Raw genomic sequence first — 16,841 nt, 5'->3', positions numbered from 1 at the left:
AGCCAGCACAGCCACACCCTGGGTCGAATTTTTCGACTTAAACGGTGAGCAAAAAAATCCGATTTGCTATATTCTTAGAGCAATTAAATCTAGAAACATTTTGACACCAAAATGAGCCGAGCAATTAATTGCTTTAAGGTACTTTACTCTTGTACGCGAGCCAGCACAGCCACACTCTTGGTCGAATTTTTCGACTTAAACGGTGAGCAAAAAAATCGAGATTAGAGCAAAAAATTAGCAAAAAAATAACCCTTCAAGAATATGTACTTGATTTTTCATTTGCTGCTTTTTTTCTTTGTGGCTGTGCTAACTTTGATCTTAAGCTAGCACAGCCATGGGTTTTAGCGAATCGGCTGGAGCAAAAAAATCGGGAATAGAGCAAAAAATTAGCAAAAAAATAGCAAAAAATGTGGTATAGGTCGCGTTTGATTATGCTGAAGTGGCTGTGCCAGCTTAATAGACGTGAAAGCGAGTGTATTGATGCTTTTATGAGAGAATTTACATTAATCATTTAATGTGTACATACATTAGCTAATGGACGACAATCAGGACGTTGCTGAAACTAAATATCTGTTATTTTGTAATGAATAGACAGAACGAAATGAATGAAACGCTAGTCTGTGGAAGAAACCCGTCATTTTACCTTATATAATGCAAAAGAGAAGTACCTATATATTCATGAACTTTAAAACACGAAAAACCCAAAATTTGACATATTGCGTGGCTCAAAGCTCGGTCCAATTTCACCAATGTAAAATTAGCATAAATCTTGATTTAATTTACTCTATCTTCTTCTTATTCTAAGAATTAGAAAAAGATAAACAGTAAATTAAACTTAGATTAAAATTAATCTTACATTGGTGGAATCGATCCTTGATGATTATATATTTAGAAGATCTCGGCACGTGGACGATCATTTCCATGAAAGGAATTTATTTAGAATTCTCACATATGCGGTCTAAAAATAAAGATTTTTAATATTGTTTAATTAGAATTCTTTGAAGGCAGTTACAGTTAATTACAGTTATAAATATTATAAAAAATGTATTTAATATACTTTTACCAATATAGTTTAACTGTAATTTTGGTTCAACTTATCTATTCTCTTCATCGTTTTCTAATTCTTTAACTAGAAGCATTAGTTGAACCGAGATTAAAATTAAAATATATTGATAGAAACGAGCATAGATAAAGTCGGCCGAATTGTGGGCCCTTTATTATAATATCTATTTTTATATGTTCATATTATATATATATATATACGTAGGATGTTCGGTGAAGACCATAACAAAGCTTAAGGAAGATTCTTGAGATCATTTTAAGACGAAAATTCTAATACCAAAAGTGTCGAGGGTATAACTATAAGCATTTAAAGTGAATCATACCGCCTAAAGTTCGCGCGTTTAGATGCGATTGGATTTTCCGTTGTATCACATTTGAACGCGTGAACTTTAGACTGTACACTGAAAAAAATGCATGTAATTTTACATGGAAATTACATGTTTATGACTGGAAAATTATCTAAATTACTTAAGTATGATTGGAAATTTACTGGAAATTGTAAATTTCCAATCATATTTAGGTAATTTTCTAGTCATGAACTTGTAATTTCCATGTTTATATAAAATTACATGCATTTTTTTCAGTGTATAATTCAATAACTTCAAGTGCTCACACACACACACACACACACACACACACACAATTCAAAAAACTATTAAACCCTCAACATTTTGGTATTAGAATTTTCGTGTCAAAATGATCTCAGGAATCTACCCTTAAGCGTTGTTACCGGACACCCTGTATATTTATACAATAATCATACCCATCGTGAATGGATATCTAAATCCACCGAAAATTTTCTTGGAAGAGACGCGTTTCTCCGTCGTGCCGATGAAGGGTAATTTTCGCTACGGATCCACGAGAGGAAGAGTATCGTTCGCCGATCTCGGGAGACGGGATCGAGCGATGCGCAGCATGCACTCAACATCGAACGCTGAATGTTATTTCTGTAACGCCCGAAATAGGGTTCGCACCGAAGAGACGACTCCCTTTCCTTCTCCACGCTCCGTTTCCTCGTCTCGCTCGCTCGCGCGCTTCTACCGGAGCGGTTGGCTCTCATTGAGACGTAATAACCGGGTCGTAAGCTTATTAACCTTTCGAGTCTCTCGATCTCTTTCTTTTTTAGTTAAATCTTCATGTTTGTATATTTAATTTATTTAAAATTACAAGTGAGATATCCATTCGACGAAAACAGATGGGAAAAAGTACGTCGGTTTTGACGCGCGCGACATTGATTGATAATCGCAGGAATCGGCAATTATTAGCTTATTATGGATGCCTCTTGCGAATTATCGATCGATTCGTCCATTATCGCATCGCAGACGAGACCCGCGGTCTTGCTTTGTGCGTCCATCGACTTCACAATTATCCAATTATCGTGCACCGATTTCACGTTGATTGACAGTTTTCGATAATGTCTCATGTTATCAGCGCATAATTCTTATCTTCACCGAGAAGGACACTTCCTTAAACGCACCTAGCACGATAGCTCGTCGTCTTATCTTCCGCGCCTGCATAAATTTACATGAATCGTTAAAATTATTATTATTCTGCACATTACGTGTTTATTTGAGATCACACTAAATTATGTTTCTTTAAGATAAATGGGAGGTGTCTGTAGGGTGTTAGAATCTCTCTCCCTTATAGCCTTTCCTTCCACTACACTTCAACGTTTAGACACGCCTCAATCACATATATTAAAATCTCGGTATTTTTGAAAAAATAAAGAATGGGCTAGCAGCGGGCTAAAGAGACGCGGATGATTCATCGTCTAAACTTATCCGCCTTTATTTACCGGGATCCAACAATGAAACTGGATATCTCGTGGAACAGGTCTTTTTTCATACGATCGTACAAACCAAATTTAGTACTTTGTGCGTAAAACTAAGTGATATATATCTATTTACGAGAATATTATATGCCTCTATCTATTTATCTATATATATAATACTATTATATAATGTATGCACATGTTGATATATGTATACAAATCGTTCGGAAAGCGTTCTAAAAACGCGACGATTAGTAAGTGATCTCTGATTCTTCCGGCCCTACATGATGTCCCTCTCGTTCTCTCTGAATATTTCTTTTTAAAATTAACCCTTCAGAGCTACTCTCATTATGACACATCTAAGCTTTTTTATTTTACATGCTGCAACTTTTTTATTAATAGAGATATATACATATATTTGTTATATTGTTGTATTCTTTAATGTCTGGCTTTTGGATTGAAAAAAATTTGTTATATGTTCATTTTTATGCGATATGTTTCACAATTCCTAAGGTTTGTTTTCTGTCCCTGCACGAGGGTTGCACTAGAACTGAACTAAACTGAACTAGTGCAATCCAGAACTAACGAGTGTAAGTAAGGAGTGCAAGCAAGGAATAAAAAACGTTCTAGTGCAAGATAAAAATGGCGTCTCATATTGTTTACATGGAAGTATTGAATTCGTGTGATGAAGATAAAAGTATTAATGCAATTCCACTATTAAGAAAATTCTTAATTAAAGATAATGATTTAAACTAGTGCAACCAGTGCAGGAAACAAATCTTTAGCGTGATAAATTCGTGATAAAACTGTACGGTGTAAGAGTGGCACCGAAGGGTCACATATTCTTCGATAAATAAAAGCATTAATGCATTGATTGCACGAAAATGGACAATAAATATTTAACGGATTTTTCCATATAATTGCAGTTCAACTTTGTCGGGAGGATTCTGGGGCCACGGGGCATGACCGCGAAACAATTGGAGCAGGAGACAGGATGCAAAATCATGGTGCGCGGGAAAGGATCAATGAGGGACAAGAAAAAGGTAAGAAAAGGCTGAAATTTATTAAACTTATATTGGTTGTTGAAAATATTTGTTGTGTGAAAGAAATGAAATCTTTGTGGAAAGTTTTCTTCTCAGCGAGCTAATTTAGAACTTTTTATCGATGCGCGGTATTGAATATCGCGGAGGAACATATGAGTTATGCTCGTTAACGGCAACAAGCGCCTGAAATTAAATAACGGTCATAAATGACGACAGCTGTTATAATAATGGTCGATTCTACTAATCATAGGTCTGTTCGTTTTAATCGCGCTTTATTACACTTCTCGTTTAAGAAGAATGTTGTGAGCGCAGATATGATTGAAGTAATATGAGTTATAGCTAAATAATATATTTTTCAATCGATATCGAAGAATTAATATAGGTTGTAAATAAAGAATGCTTACGATTATTGTATTGGGGATCTTGTCAGAGACAATGACAAGTGGGTTTGGAATTAACTATGAGTGATTCATGTAGAGCATTAAACCAAGCGTCATTTTTTTCAAGCTGCACGTGGTACGCGAGCGAAATGCTTTCTCGTAAGTATAAGTATACAGTAGAAACAAACTCAGTGTACAATTTGATGTGAATTTGATGTGTATCTATTGTTTTCTCACGCTGATCAACGTAAACGTCAAGTTTCTTTATCAATCATTATCATTGCCGTTTATTTTTAACAAAAGTCAGCGATAAAAGTTCACATCGATGCTTCGTTAAAGAATTCGCCTGAAATATAGGAACACGTGTATAGAGAGTGTGAAATTTATAATCGCGCGCGATTCTGTTCTATTCTATTTCTTTCTATTGCCAGAAAACCACGCACGAATCTTTATATTATAATTTTTATGTATATTATTCAGATATTTATATTTTTTTAAATACGAGTAATAATTTTATGTAAACTCTGTGACTTAAGTTCATATGTGTATGTATGAGCAAATGCTTGTGTGCATATAACAAGTTGCGCATCGTGTTGATTAACCAGGAGGAACAAAATCGGGGCAAGCCGAATTGGGAACACCTGACGGATGAGTTACACGTGCTGCTCACTGTCGAGGACACCGAGAATCGTGCCACATTGAAGCTCGCTCGAGCTGTCGAGGAAGTCAAGAAGCTACTCGTGCCCGTGGTGAGAAAGTTCCAATTGTATACTCTTCCCCTTTTATATACGATAATAACCCCGTGCACTAAGAACGCGAGAAGAGAGATCTCACCGGGAGAGTTTCCCACATGTTTTTTTTTCCTTCTCTTTCCTCTTTAGTTTCGAATCAAAACTCGAAAACTCGAAGGAAGCGTGAGAAAAAAGAGAAAAATTTTTCAACAACGTTAAAAAAAAATTATTGCAGTGTACTAAATATTTACTTACAACAAATAAATATTTACTCAATAAAAAAGATAGTTAAATCCAATTAGTGATTCTTGTACCAAATAAATAATATCTTTATATTTAGTACACTTTCAGTCGGTATTATTCAAACAAATGATTTATTAAAATTTAATACATTTTTTTCAGTGTACGTTGTTTTCTTTGCAAGTCGAAACGGTGTATTATAATCGAGTTGTCGAAGCTCGAAACACACGCCACTTCCGAAGTGAGTGGCCTCGCGTACGTGCGCGCGTACGTCGGCGTTTTCATATGTAAATGGAAAAGATCTGTACACAATGTCGAGCTTCCCCCATCCATTCCTAGGATAATTATCGTTGCACCTCCGGTGGTGGGTTCTGACGGTAATGTCGATTGTTAGCAGGCTGACGGCGAGGATGAGCTAAAGAAGAGGCAGCTAATGGAACTCGCCATTATCAATGGGACTTACCGGGACTCGAATACAAAGGTTGCCGCCGCGGCAGGTACCGTTCGTAGAACTTGTCTCATTATACGCGCTTAAAACCCGCTCGGGATCGTATTCTCCGCGAGATCGGGAATTGCAGAGATTTACTTAAAAATGCGGTCGATTCACAAAATAATATCCTTGTAAACCTGTCTAATGAGAGATCCATTTGTAGTATTTTATTGCAATCGTAATTTACCTCATCACATTAAAACAACGCTTTACCCGCATTAAAACGACGTACAATAATCGTTGTATGACGATCAATGATAACGACAGTGTAATGGACTAATGTTAACCATCGTCATTAGTGACTAATCTAATGGAATAATAATTCTTGCGAAATTACGCGGCTGCGTTTTCTAAATCCGGGATTCCCGGTACTCCAGTTGTCGGAAAAGTTCAGGAACACGCTTGAATAAACAGTTGTAGATATTAATGGTTATGATTCTGACTAGCCAAAAACAAGAAATTGTAATGGTCGCGAAATACTCTTTTTTTTGCTACGAAATACTCTTTTTTGCCAGCATAAATTCGTTTTTTTTTTCGCAATGTATTTATTATTTTATTTTTTCGAAACTAGTTTAGTCAGTCACTTCGAATTGCATTAGGTAAATGGAAGGCACCTCAAGGAAGATTTCGGAGAAACTTGACTCTAGATATACGTGTTCAGATTATGCGTAACATCGAAATCAAGGTTGACTTGTGAATGAAGATGATGTGACAAAAAGATTTGAAGAAGCAGATCTTTTTGTCATGCTTCATATTGCTTGATAAAAATTCGGTAAATAACTTGCCCGATAGAGAAATCTATTTCATACAATTTGTCAATAATATATTCTTATATTATGTATATCTATATATAACATTAATTTATATTATAATCCGCTCGAATTTAAAGTTTCTCTTCGAAATTCTTTTTTCGCTCTCGAATTTTTCCGACACAGCGGTTGTTTCAAATGGATGCGGCCGTAATACTCGCAGCTGGAATTAAAGACCCTCTAATAAAAGTCTGGACATGAGAAAGCCACTTTTGATTGATCCGCCATGTTTTAACAATTCTTGAAACAGAAAGAGAGAGAGAGAGAGAGAGAGAAATAGACAAGAAAAACATAGAACAGAATGAAAAAGAGAAAGAAATAGTAAATGTATGTCATCGTAATAAAAAAAAACCTATGAAAGTTAATACTGAATGGAGATTTTGTAAAAGAATATATAATTGTAAGATTAAATACAAACGTTTCAACTCTTTGTTGAGTCTTTAGTATAAAATTAACAATTTAATACTAATTATTGCGCATTTATATATTAAACTACGGTAATGTTACAGTTTTCATTTAATATTTCAGTTTTATTTTTCGATTCAAATAAAGTATTCAATCAGATATTTAATACATACATTGATAATTTTTATCTTTGAACCCCATTCAAGAAGTTTCATGACATGACATCGCACTAATAAATTGTTTATTAGTTTGATATCTCTGCTGTGTTAATTGTGTGCTCAATAAATACTACTAATTTATTAATTTTATATTGAAAAGGACTCCAATAAAGTCGAAACGTCTGTATTTAATTTTAATTAATATATTCTTTTACACGATTCCTATCCAGTGCACAGTGTTGGGTTTCATGCGCTTTATTGTAATGATTTATTTTATTTGGAGCCTTTGTATTTATATATCTATTATTTTATGCATGTTCTCTCTCTCTCACCGATTTTATTAAAACTATTATCCTACATACAAAACTGCGGCTGCAGACTCTTATTAGAGGATCTCTAACTGGAACTAACCGCTTCGTTGGAAGCGAGGCAGGGAAACCAGCTATTCAGCACCATTCGATGTTGCAGCCTGTGACGAGGAGTGGCGACGGGTAGCCGCCGCCGCGGCGGAGACGCAGCGCCTGTTGCCGGGCCTGGCGACACCGATGCGGACTCCGAGCGCGCCCCTGGGTGCGCCGCTGATCCTGTCGCCGCGGATATCAGTGCCGACGACCGCCGCGTCCCTGCTGAATGGCTCCGGGCCACCCGGCTCGCTTCTATCTGCTGGTGATCCCCACGGGCTCATCTACACGCCGTACGCGGATTACGCCAACTATGCCGCCCTGGCTGCATCGCCGTTGCTCACCGAGTACGCCACTGCTGATCATTCTGGTGGGTTGTTTGCTCGTTGATCGCTCCCGTAGCCGTGTTCTCCCCGCGGCACGAGAGAAACAGAGGCGGCCAAAACGAACGCCTCTCTTCTCTATGACACGAGAATAACGGGGCTTTTTATACGCGGAAATGTTTTTTTTTTAATTTTTCAAGAGAGAGATGCGTGCGCGACAGGAAGGATAAAGCTGTGCGCTTTTATTATTTTTATTATTATTATTATTATTATATCGCATGCGGTACGTCTCTGACGATTGGTGATTCTCTCTGTTCCTCGACGGTTCCAATAATATTTGATCATTCTTTTTCCTGTGCTAGGAATCTCAAGAGATTAGACGAGGAGTGAATGATTAACAAGAAGAAATATTTTCCTTTTTAAAAAGCTGATCATCATATATTTTTTATTGTTATCAATTTTATACGTATAAATATTTTGACGAGGCTGTAAAAGGTTGCTCGTCTAATCTCGGTGCCACATTTTTATCACATGAATCGAAAATTAATTATCACAGGAAAATGAAACGAAATTGAATGCAATGTTATATACTGACAGCGTTGAGCTTCAGGAAAAGTGAACATGCACAGAAAAAGTCACCAATCGACACGTAGCACGTATACAATCACGTAAATTTGTAAGACGATAATTGTTAATTACGAGCCGATTGCTCTTATAGTTGTTAATTATCCACATTGCGTCATCATATAGTTATCATCTTTTATCATCGCGTCATTATCTCCGTTATCATCGTCGGTCGTCGTCCTCGTCGTCCCGATTGTCATCACCATGTCATCGTCATTATCATTATCATCGTCGTAGCAGTTAGCGAGTATTTTTTGCTAGGATAGATTAGGATTATAGAACACAACCGAAATCAGTCATTTACTAGTCGCGTCAGTTCAGATATTTTATAATTACGTGAAAGCCTTAGCGCGCGTGCGCGCGTGTAATGTATATGCACCGCCTTCGAAATAATTGTGTCACGAAGATTCAGGGTTATCAATAGCGATAGAAAAAAAATGGCAAGAATGCACAGAACGACTTAGACCGTGTTTCAGTGGGATTTTATCAGAAACAGTGTTAGGTATTAGGTATAGGAGGAGATGGGGCAGACGCGTACGTACTCGTCGTGTGTGCTGTATCGCGTGTGAATGTAGCTATACTAGTCTGAATGCTTTTCTTTCTTTCTTTTTTTTTTACCGATATTGCGCCGTTCATCAGTAGCTACGTGTTTCGCCGCTTGGAATGCATCTTTTCTCCTCGAATCGCTTTCAGGATAACTGTACGGTGCAATTTTTGCTCGGTAAAGGAGGACAAAAAGTATTCTATCCGGTTGAATTGAGATTTTCTCTATTTCCTTCTCTTTTGAAATATTACTATTCTCGAAAGTTCGTAGATTAATCTGATAGATTTTTAAGAAACGTACACAGAAAAATGTCTGGTTGAAAATAGACGAACTAGATTAATCAGATTTTCGGTTATCTCAAATAGAATTCTAGTAGAGTTAACCAAAGAGAATTCTGATTCGTTTATTTTCAACCAGAATTCCAACTATCCAATCAGGCATTTTTCTCGGTATAGAAAGTGTCCTGGAAAAAAAAATGGATCTCTTGCGAGAAATGTAACTTTGGCTGTTCAAAATCGATAATGTGGAATTTAGCAGACAAATGAATTGTCTTTGTTGAATTTTACATTAATTTTTAGCGGAAAATAATCCTTGAAATTAGAATTCGGTCTTCAAACCGATACTTCTATCTTTACAAATACCATCTTTGCATCGCGTCAATCGGATATACTACTTTCGTTTTCTCACAGATCGAGCAAATCTCTCATCGTGCGACGTAGACGTAGTCCAAGAAGATCTCGGGAGACAATTGCGTTAAACTTGGTCGTGTCGAGAATTACGGCGAAATGTTAGCCAGGAACAGTCCCGCGGAGTTTCGTCTTCTCAGAAAGGAAAGGAGAAAAAAAAACACGTCGAGATATTTCGAATACGCGAGAAATCCCGTCCAGTCCTCCTCACCAGTATCCAAAGTACTTCCCGTCAAGTGGTACGAGTTTACTGACTCACTGACGCACACGATGTTCGATTCCGGGTTCGTTTAGAAGTCGAACCCGTCTTGGAATAATACTCCTGGACCGCATGTTCTTCGTCGCGACACAGGGAAGATCGGCGTGTCTTTCTTCCCCCGATACAAAGGCATCCAGTTACCCGGTGAATGCTCGCGCATTCGCGCGTCTTTTAATGTAAGTCATAAAGGAACGTTCAGTACGTCCTTTATACATATATACACAGAGAGTGACCCATTTTAATCTATCATCCTAAATATTTCCGTTCCCTTGCATTTTACAAGAAAATGTTTCAGACAAAAGTTGTATGGTTTCAAGGGGGCCATAAAATGGTATCATTGGTTTGATCCTGGATAGTCGCTTAAAGGTCACATGAAGGTCACCTTCAATGTCTTAAATTAAACCCACTATTTTTCATTACATATTCTCGTAGCTTACCTCGAGAGCTTTCCAAAACACTATAATAAAATAAAAAACAGGCTGTACCTCTTATTTTCATCTTTGCACTAAAAATTCATTTTTACATAAAAATGAAAATAAGAGGTATAATTACCAATGGCCTCGATTTTGACAAATGTTATCCAGGACATGATCCTGAACAACATTCAAGAGGTTTTAGCCATTGGTCGGACAACTTGCGTAATGCTAATGCCGACTGTACTGTAATTTTCGAGCCTTATAACTCGAAAAATACTTAATGAAAAAATATTTTATTATATTGTTTTGGAAAGCTCTCGAGGTAAGCTACGAGAATATGTAATGAAAAATAGTGGGTTTAATTTAAAAAATTGAAGGTGATCTTCATGTGATTTTTAAGCGACTATCCAAGATTAAACCAATGGTACCATTTTATGGCCTCCTTGAAACCATACCACTTTTATCTGAAACATTTTCTTGTAAAATGCAAGGAAACGGAAATATTTGGGGTGATAGATTAAAATAGATCACTCTATATGTATATATATATATGTACATGTACGTATATCTCATGTTAGATTTTTTTTCTTACGATCGTAGATTGTTACGATGAGAGATCCGTAACGCGCTGTCGCGCATTACTCAATGCAGTAATCAAAGGCCATTCTTGTTGTAGCTATTTTTACAGATATATGTACGTGTGTACGCACGTAAGTATATAGATTTCAGAGAATATATTATATATTTATTGAAGTAGATGATATTAAAGTTGCATAATATAGATTTTTTTCCTTAAGCTTGTCTTAGAGTTCGATTTAATAGCTTCAACGATGGGAAGGGACATGTATCGTCGTCAGGAACGTTTCTTCTCCTTGTTAAAGATAATAATCGATCGTTTTAATCAACTATCTATCAGGACGGTGATGGTACATTAATCAAACTTTAGCCCGTGTTCTTTTTTTATTTTCTCCATTTTCTCATCTCGCGCGTTCTCGCGATCATATTCTTTGTTACGCTTGACTTAAATTACACTTATAACAACGTTCGCAACTACAAAGTACCACTAGAATCCCAATCGAATCCCTCGGGTTGACTTAACACGCTAACTAAACAACTAATAACTCGATCCGTCCGCCTCTTCTACGAAACTTACTCCACATTGCGTCTACTTATTTTCCCTTTTATCTTCTCTCCCGCCTCCGGATGAAAACCATACCTCTAATTACGTAACTCTTTAACGACTCTAGCGAAGTAATTACGCGAAGCGCAGCGATAGTTATCTCAAAAGAAAAAACCAGGAAAGAAGAAGAGTACTCGATTGTGAGACTTCCGAGGCAGATAGATTTACCTTTTTTTTCCTTCTCTGCTCACGCGAGAAGAGGTAATCGCTGAGTTTTCACAACTTGAAATCGAATCGGTCGAGATGATTGCCGTCGATCATACGATAGCAATCGGATTAGCGATCAATTTAGCGAGGACTCATCGGTTAATAAACACAAATTGGATCTATCGCGCGACATGCCATACGATGGTTGGTGATAGGTAGCCTTATAATGTAATGTACGTAGGATTCTCTTTCTTTAGGCAGGCAATATATAGGTGGAGGGAGAATATTACCCAGGGACCAAACAATATTTTGAGGACTGATGGTTCTAGCGTTTACTTGTAGTGAATCCAGACGATACGGATAAGACTATGCGTTGAAAAAGTACTTCCTCTCTTTTTTTTGTTTTCTTATCACGCGTTCACGCCCCCCCCCCCTTCGCAAAAGAACAAACAAAGGAGAATCAAATGATGATTTTAGCGCACGTATTTATACAGATTATCTTATAGACACGCAATACTCTTTTTGATGGCATAGTCTTTAAGTAATATTTAAATATTTAAATATGCAAATCATATATATATATACACATATATATCATTATCGTACGAGCTATATATTATATATTATTTTGTACGTTTATTTAATTTTATTTTTATAAAGATTTAGCCGTTTACATAGATATATTTATACGAGGTTGAGGGCCGAAGCAACGGGTAATACTCATTGTTGTTAGGAACGAGTAGAATGGTTGGATACATTTTTAGCTTACATGGCAAAGACTTACCTGATATCACTGACAAAAATCAAAAGTTGCGCGATGTTGAGCCGCGCGCAAGATAGAGCGAGAGAATAGTCCGGTGTCAACGATAGCTTTTCTCAAGTCTATGTGTAACGAAGTTTATATATATATATATATATACACACGCACGCGCAAAAATCTCTCCGAAGTACCTAGATAAAAGCGTTGATATAAGCGAAAAGGGAGATGTCATATCTATATGGTAGATTCGTTTAATAGGTAATAAGTAAGTAAGTAAGTAAGTATGTGTGTCTCTCCGACGGAGTCACGTCTCGCCGTGTAGGTGGAGGTTGTTTTTAACATGAAGTTTCAGAGACGCACGATTTCACTGACAATTTACAGTATTCTTACAGTGTTCTGGTAGGCAAGTTTGCCCAACTATAGGCCTAAAGAGTACGACCGAACACGAGCTCACGAGAGATCGGGACGGGCACGTGGAACACGGTCACGCGTCGAATGTTACGCAAATCGCTGCTCTATCGAGATGTCTTTTAGGTCTGTACTTATAGTCGTACATCATCCGCGATTGATCTTCATTTCAGGCGAGCTAGGTTTGATCCAAAGTTTGTATCGAATTTATTAATTGTGGTTTGAGAAATGTTTTTGAAATGAAAGATTGACTTGAATCAAACTCAAATCGGATTTACAGGTTGATTTATGACTATGAATATGACTCTTTCAATTCGATTGGATGCACTCGATGCATATTAATGCGCAAGATCGTACACAAAATGACAGAAAAATATGTGCTTACGTATAAATCGCGAAATCCTAAATACACTTTATTGTGCTATTAACTAAAATTTTATAATTCGAAATATTTGCATTTCACTTTTACACTCAAATTAAATCAGTATGCAATTGCTTTAATGTGCAGTGCGCACTGGTGCGTCCAATCCAATTTGTTATTTGAGTAAGGTGAAGCCGAAGTACTTTGTATACGAGTGGATATTAATAAACGATGTGAAATCGGTAGCTGATTTCACATATCTTTGAAGTCATGTCTTTGAGAAGAAAGTTTAAACTAGTACTTTTAAGTCTCCTTACTCAAAAATATCTCAGCGTCATTCATTATCGAGCAGCAAATCAAAGCAATCACGATATCGAATTAGAGCAGTGACGTGTCTCATATTCCACGCTCGCGATGCTCAAGCTGAGAACAAGAAAATAAAGGACATCCTTAGAGTGTACGAGCGTTACCGTATTTCCGCAGTATTTCTACCGTATTCGCAGTATTTTCGCGCGTGTTTCAGGCATTTAGTAGCTTTCGCGTCCTTCGTGTTCATAGTCATGAAGGGATGATCGCGTCGACGATCGTGAGCTCGCGTGTCGGTCGTAGACTAGAGATAACGATCAGCGTTAATCCTTAAGTAGGCGCACTAGCAAAATCATACAGCGATTGAAGTGGCTCTGGAGCTTCTCTCTTCCGAGAAAGCTAAACACCATCGTTTGATTTGTCTTTTACTCATGGTAGTGCGACCTTTTTTAGGTCGGTTGGAAATCCATCCAGGTGATTAAGAAGAAGAAGAAATGACTCTAACTCCATGCGCTTACTTAAGGGTTAATTCTACGACGTCGCCACGAACAGGTCGCTTTCGGAAGGGGTGGTTTCTTCCGTGTTCAGCGGAGTCGAAACAATCCGCTTCCGTCTCGTTGACGTCGTAGCGACGTCGTCACCGGAATCCGTTGCACAAAGAAAAAAGAAGAAAGGATTCTTCCTTGCTAGTGTATCATAAATTAGTGCCGGTAAATACCAACGATGGTAAATATTGTCGATGAAAAATATTCTTTGTGATACGGTTTCCTCCCTCCCCGATGTGTGTCGTTTTTTTTTTGCACTGATAATAGCGGCAGGATTCTAGATTTTTTTAGCGGACCGAAACGGATCCCTTGTGGATCCGTGCAGAGAAAAGTGATCTTGCGCACCGGAAGTGACGGTCCTGCTGACCATACTCATGCTGTGTATATGTTGGCGACAGGCGCAGCGGCGGTCGCCGCCAAGCAGCGTAGGCACCTGGGTCAGATCCGCGAGCACCCTTATCAAAGGGCCGGCGCTCTCTCGTGAACACACAGAGACGATGCGAGTACACAGAGAGAGCGAGAGAGAGAGAGAGAGAGAGAAAGAGAGAGAAAAAGAAAGCGAGAGAGAGAGAAAAAGCGAAAAAGAGAGAAAAACAGAGCATTGTTCCCGCGCCATTGCGGAAAGGTTAGTGTCTGCACAGGCAATCAATTAAGTTCTCTCTTTTGTCCTCTTATTTTTTATCTTTTTTTTCCTTCAACGTCTTCACCATCTTCCTTGCAGTCTCGACGTCGGAATGGTCGAGGCGTTTTTCTCGTCTCGTGACGAGGCCACTTACGTTACTTATCTTCTAAATCAGAAGACAACGGCGGTCGCTAAAACTATATATAGGTTGATGCAAGAAATTTTTTTGTCCGGTTTTTGTAGTAGAAAAAAATCAGCGAATTTCTTGTTTTTTTTCTTATTCTTAATGAAAAAGAAAAAAAACTGAAGCCATGGCATCGAGTCGTTTCAAATTTGCTGGAGTTTTATTTTCGATTTGACGAATCTTTCGTATCAACCTGACTTACTTCCGTTTTAGCGAACGCCTTGAATATTTGATTTAGGTACACTTAATGTCTTAATAACTTTTACTGTTGCATATTTATGATAAACTTGTGAGAGCTATCTATATTTAAATAATTTCGAGTTCACTCTCTAAACTTTGTAGTGGAATCTCACTTTAAAAAGTAAAAATTGAACCAGTCTTGAAAAAGAGTGGTTCAATTTTCAATCTTTATGAGTGAGATGCTTCATTCTTCAGAGTGAGATTCAGTTCAAAAGTTTTAGAGAGCATGGTAGAGTGCTTGGATCATTCCGACGAGAGATTTATATATACATATATAGCTTTTTATCGTTTATTTATGACGAGACTCGCGCAGCACAACACGCGCCTCGATTTTGGCTCGTGATGAAGCCGCGGCGAAAATATGGGTCTTTCACACGTGTCTCCTCCACAAACGTGCTGTTGTTCGGGAAGCTTTCACTCGGGAGGCTGGAGCCTCCGCGAGAACGGGCAGCAGCAACGGTGGTGTGTGCGTGCGTGCGTGCGTGTATGTGCACGCGCGCGTCTCGTCCTGTGTACCTGACGCCGCACCGATCGACATCGGTTGTGTCTCATCGGTTGAAGTAGCACTTCTCGTTTTTACACACGTATACGTATGCAGATAGATTTCCGGTGACCGTGACGGAAGAATTGATTAATGTCGCAATACATATATCCCCCTACCTATCAAAAAGAGAAAAAAAAAGAAAAGAGAAAGAGGGATATAGGTCGCACCTTCCTCGGACCATTCCGACGATGGAAAGCCACGTAACTTTCATTAGCCATAATAGTACATGAGTCGAGGTAACGGGAAAGAAAGGGAGAGGTAGAAAGAAAGAGAGAGAGAGAGAGAGAGAAAGAGAAAGAAATCACGCATAGGCGGATTGACGTGTGGGTTGGGGGGAAAGAGGGAGAGAAAGACTCGTTTCTCGGCTTAGGGCCGCCGCAGGAATCGGGTACTAAGCGTCCGGAATGTCGAAAGCGCGTTTGGCATTTTATGCATCTAAAACGAGCCGTACAACGAAATCAAACACGAACTCCGTTCCGCACTGCGCCGTGATCTTTCGAGCTGACTTAACGATAGTTACAGTCGCGAGCATTGCCGTCTTGTCCAGTGATATTTCTTTTCTTTTTTTCACATATCTGTAAAGCTTACTTGCGCGTAAAAGATAAATCGGAATATTCGGACAATAGATAATTATTCCTTTTATTGTATTTGTTCCTATTAAAGTGCCTTTGTATTTAAATAAGCCATAAAGAAAATAACTAGCTTAAATATATAAATAAGACCCAGTGTGAATACAAATTTGTATTACGCGCATACGTATACGCGTTTGCTTTAATACAAATTCATTATCTTTTTCCAATTCTAGAATCTTAGAGGTTCAATCTTTTTGTATTGAGTTAAATTATTAATGTATACGATACCTACCAAAAATAATATCTATTTTTTAATTATTAAAGTATATATATAAACACATTTTTCGAAAGATACATATCACAATTTAGAGAAATTTATGCGAGTCCAGTATCGCAAGATTTTAAGTTTGTCCCTATTAGTGTGCTATGTATTGGAATTGAGAGCGTTGTGTTATGAATGTACATTGAAATTGTAAGTGTAATTAAAATAACGGTTTATTAACTTAATTAGCTTACTAAATCTATTATCTGTTTTAGTAATTATATATTAAAATGAATCAAATGCGAATGGACACAAATTGGGGACATATTAATAAAACCCTTGAAGAGACACACTAATAGGGATGAAAC

General features: G+C 37.7%; 1 protein-coding gene across 4 annotated transcripts in view; it reads left to right on the top strand.

Annotated features, from left to right (window-relative positions):
- Positions 1 to 16,841, top strand: part of how (protein held out wings) — a 51,431-nt gene that overhangs the window by 28,953 nt on the left and 5,637 nt on the right. Inside the window, exons 3-7 of one of the 4 annotated variants that reach the window (XM_018445211.1) lie at positions 3,760 to 3,876; positions 4,862 to 5,002; positions 5,625 to 5,724; positions 7,558 to 7,860; positions 14,448 to 14,674. In XM_018445211.1, coding sequence (XP_018300713.1) covers positions 3,760 to 3,876; positions 4,862 to 5,002; positions 5,625 to 5,724; positions 7,558 to 7,860; positions 14,448 to 14,533 — 747 coding nt within the window. In that variant the 3' untranslated portion in view covers positions 14,534 to 14,674. Of the gene's footprint in view, positions 1 to 3,759; positions 3,877 to 4,861; positions 5,006 to 5,621; positions 5,725 to 7,557; positions 10,379 to 14,447; positions 14,675 to 16,841 lie in introns of those variants that run through there. The other 3 variants (XM_018445210.1, XM_018445209.1, XM_018445212.1) reach the window with 3 other exon arrangements.

The sequence above is a fragment of the Mycetomoellerius zeteki genome, unplaced genomic scaffold, assembly GCF_001594055.1.
Source record: "Mycetomoellerius zeteki isolate Tzet28-1 unplaced genomic scaffold, Tzet1.0 scaffold156, whole genome shotgun sequence".
Lineage (NCBI taxonomy): Eukaryota > Metazoa > Arthropoda > Insecta > Hymenoptera > Formicidae > Mycetomoellerius > Mycetomoellerius zeteki.
This window is presented reverse-complemented; position numbering and strand designations above follow the sequence as displayed.